At 44.1% G+C, this 2488-nt stretch overlaps 1 protein-coding gene across 1 annotated transcript in view; it reads left to right on the top strand.

Annotated features, from left to right (window-relative positions):
• Nucleotides 1-2488, top strand: part of otogl (otogelin-like) — a 35134-nt gene that overhangs the window by 11669 nt on the left and 20977 nt on the right. The window contains exons 25-28 of the mRNA XM_014003507.1: nt 513-651; nt 1599-1733; nt 1881-2027; nt 2117-2236. Coding sequence (XP_013858961.1) covers nt 513-651; nt 1599-1733; nt 1881-2027; nt 2117-2236 — 541 coding nt within the window. The remainder of the gene's footprint in view (nt 1-512; nt 652-1598; nt 1734-1880; nt 2028-2116; nt 2237-2488) is intronic.

Here is a 2488-nt window from a genome sequence, read left to right as displayed (position 1 = left end):
AAGCATAATGTGTTCTTTTTGTTTTTGATAATGTGTAATTATCACTACTTTTATAGGGTTCTGTATGTTGTATTCACAATTAAAGGCAGCAAAATAAATTATTTCAGATGTAACAGATCTTTGTATTACTTGGTTTATTTACATAATGACTTTAATTGCTGGATGTTTGGCCCCTGTGCTGTTGGCCTGCAGTAACTGTGGCCCTGGGAACAATTTAGTTGAATAGCCCTGCTCTATGGAGTTGTGGTGGCAGGACAAGTATTTTTATTTTTCACCTTTTAAATGTATTTATTTTATTGCATTAAATCATAAACATAAAGTTTACCATTGATGTAAAAACTATTTTCATATTTACTTTTGTGAGGGGCTGGGTGCACTTTGGCGAGCCAGATGGCCACGTTTGGCCCACAGGCCTTGAAGTTTGACACATGTGTTTTAAGGAAATCAGAGTACTGCATGCAAAAAGTAACAATTCTAATTAATTTTTTTGTTTCTCCTTCCTGTCTTGTCAGTGTTTGCCATCGTGGTTTTTTTAACTGCAGCTACTATCCGTGTCCAGCTGTGTGCACTGTATACAGCGACAGACACTACCACACCTTTGACGGCCTCGAGTACGACTACTACTCTGACTGTCAGGTCTACCTGCTGAAAGTGAGTAGAGTCTGTCAGCACATGTGTAAAAGTACACGATAAGCACAAGAAACAAGTAAAACAGCTTTCAAGAATTTGATTTTGGCACAAAATTCTGATTTTTGATTACGTCAGAGAGCTTTTTATAGACGGGGGTGTTAGAAAAGTATGTGAAAGAAGGAACATCTCCTTAACGTTTCCAGGCTCAGACTGATACAAATCTGGGAAACAAGATCTAAGCCCGTTTCTTATCTTGAAAGGGAAAGTTGGTTTTAAATTAGGGCAGATTAAGGTGCGTCTGTGTGTGTGTGTGCACGCAGGACGGTGTGTGCGCCGCGCTACAGTAGTGGCGAGCAGACGGTGAGCAAAGCTGCACATGACACAAAGAAGGCAGTGTTCGTGTCAAACCCCTGGGCTCCTGCGCTCCCAGGGATATAGAATTAGAATTAGCAGAACAAACATTCTGATTCAGGCGTAAAACGACTGGTGGGAGGAATGGGGAAGCAGGACAGAGCTGTGTTAACGTAACAAAGGACTGGCATGAATGATTTTACCTCTCTGATATTTCCAACATTTCTTAAAGTGGGGGTGGGGGGGGTGGACTTTTCTGAACTTTATATCATTTCCCTCATCAAAAACATACTTGAAGTTGTTCTAACTCATTCATGCATGTTTGAGAAACCCTTGAATCTCTAGTGTTAGCCATGTGGAGCTGCCTAAACGCTTTATGGTACAAAGCACCGCCTATTTGTACATAGCTTCTCCCTGGAGCTCAGTCTCCAGCCGAGCTCCCACCCCTGAGGGCCCCCCTCCCCCCGAAGCATTGTTGTGAAGACATGCTGAAGACATGTGCCTGGAAAATGCACAATACCCCCCCACACACACACCTTTAACAGTTAAACACTGTGTGATCAGCTTTCGGTGCTTTGTTTTCTTCCAAGAGTAATAGTTTGTCTTTCTCTCACCAGAGCGCTGGAGAAACCGAGGTGTCCATTGTTGCCCAAAACAAAGACTGCTACGAGAGCGGCATTGTGTGCATGAAAATCCTGGTGATTCACGTGGGACTCACCAAAATCTACTTCACTGACAACTCTGGCAATCCTGTACATTTCTACACAGAGCTACATTTTTAATGGATCCAGCAAGCTGCTGCTTAGTCCCTGTTTCTTTCTGTTCACACATCTGTTAATGCAGCAACGTTTGTCTACCTTTTTTCTCTTCTTCTTCTTTTGCTTTTCTTCCTGCTCCAGAACCCCTCAACTGTCGTGGGCCGAGGGTCAGAGTTTGAGCTCTGGAAGGCGGGCTACTACACGGTGGTTCATTTCTCCAGCCAGGATCTGACCATCCTCTGGGATCGCAAGACGACTGTGCACATCAGAGTCGGCCCTCGTTGGAAGGTCTGGACATAGAAGCGGTTTCTGAATTTACAAGAGCTCTGTGAAAAGGAATCAAAAATACGTCTTTTTTTTTTTTCATTATTATTCAGGGCCTTCTCAGTGGGATGTGTGGAAATTTTGACAGCGTGACAGTAAACGACATGACCACATCTAGCCACATGGAAGTCAACAACGCGCAGACATTTGGAGACAGCTGGGCCCTAGGACAGGTATGAGTCAGCTCACCACTTCGCTTGCGTTGGCTTTTATTCCATCTTCCCTCTTTCTTCTGTCTGTTTCTGTCTAGGTTTGTGTCGCTCTCTCACTCCTCCCCGCTGCGCCTGTAATTTATGTGGTCGTGTCCCTGGAGTCCACCGTGATATTTAAGAGTAATCAGACACTTGATTGCCTTCTCTCTCTCTCTCTCTCTCTCTCTCTCTCTCTCTCTCTCTCTCTCTCTCTCTCTCTCTCTCTCTGTGTGT

The sequence above is a fragment of the Austrofundulus limnaeus genome, unplaced genomic scaffold (assembly GCF_001266775.1).
Source record: "Austrofundulus limnaeus strain Quisiro unplaced genomic scaffold, Austrofundulus_limnaeus-1.0 Scaffold19, whole genome shotgun sequence".
Taxonomy (NCBI): Eukaryota; Metazoa; Chordata; class Actinopteri; order Cyprinodontiformes; family Rivulidae; genus Austrofundulus; species Austrofundulus limnaeus.
Note: the sequence above shows the minus strand (reverse complement) of the source record. Positions and strands in the feature narration are given on the sequence as shown.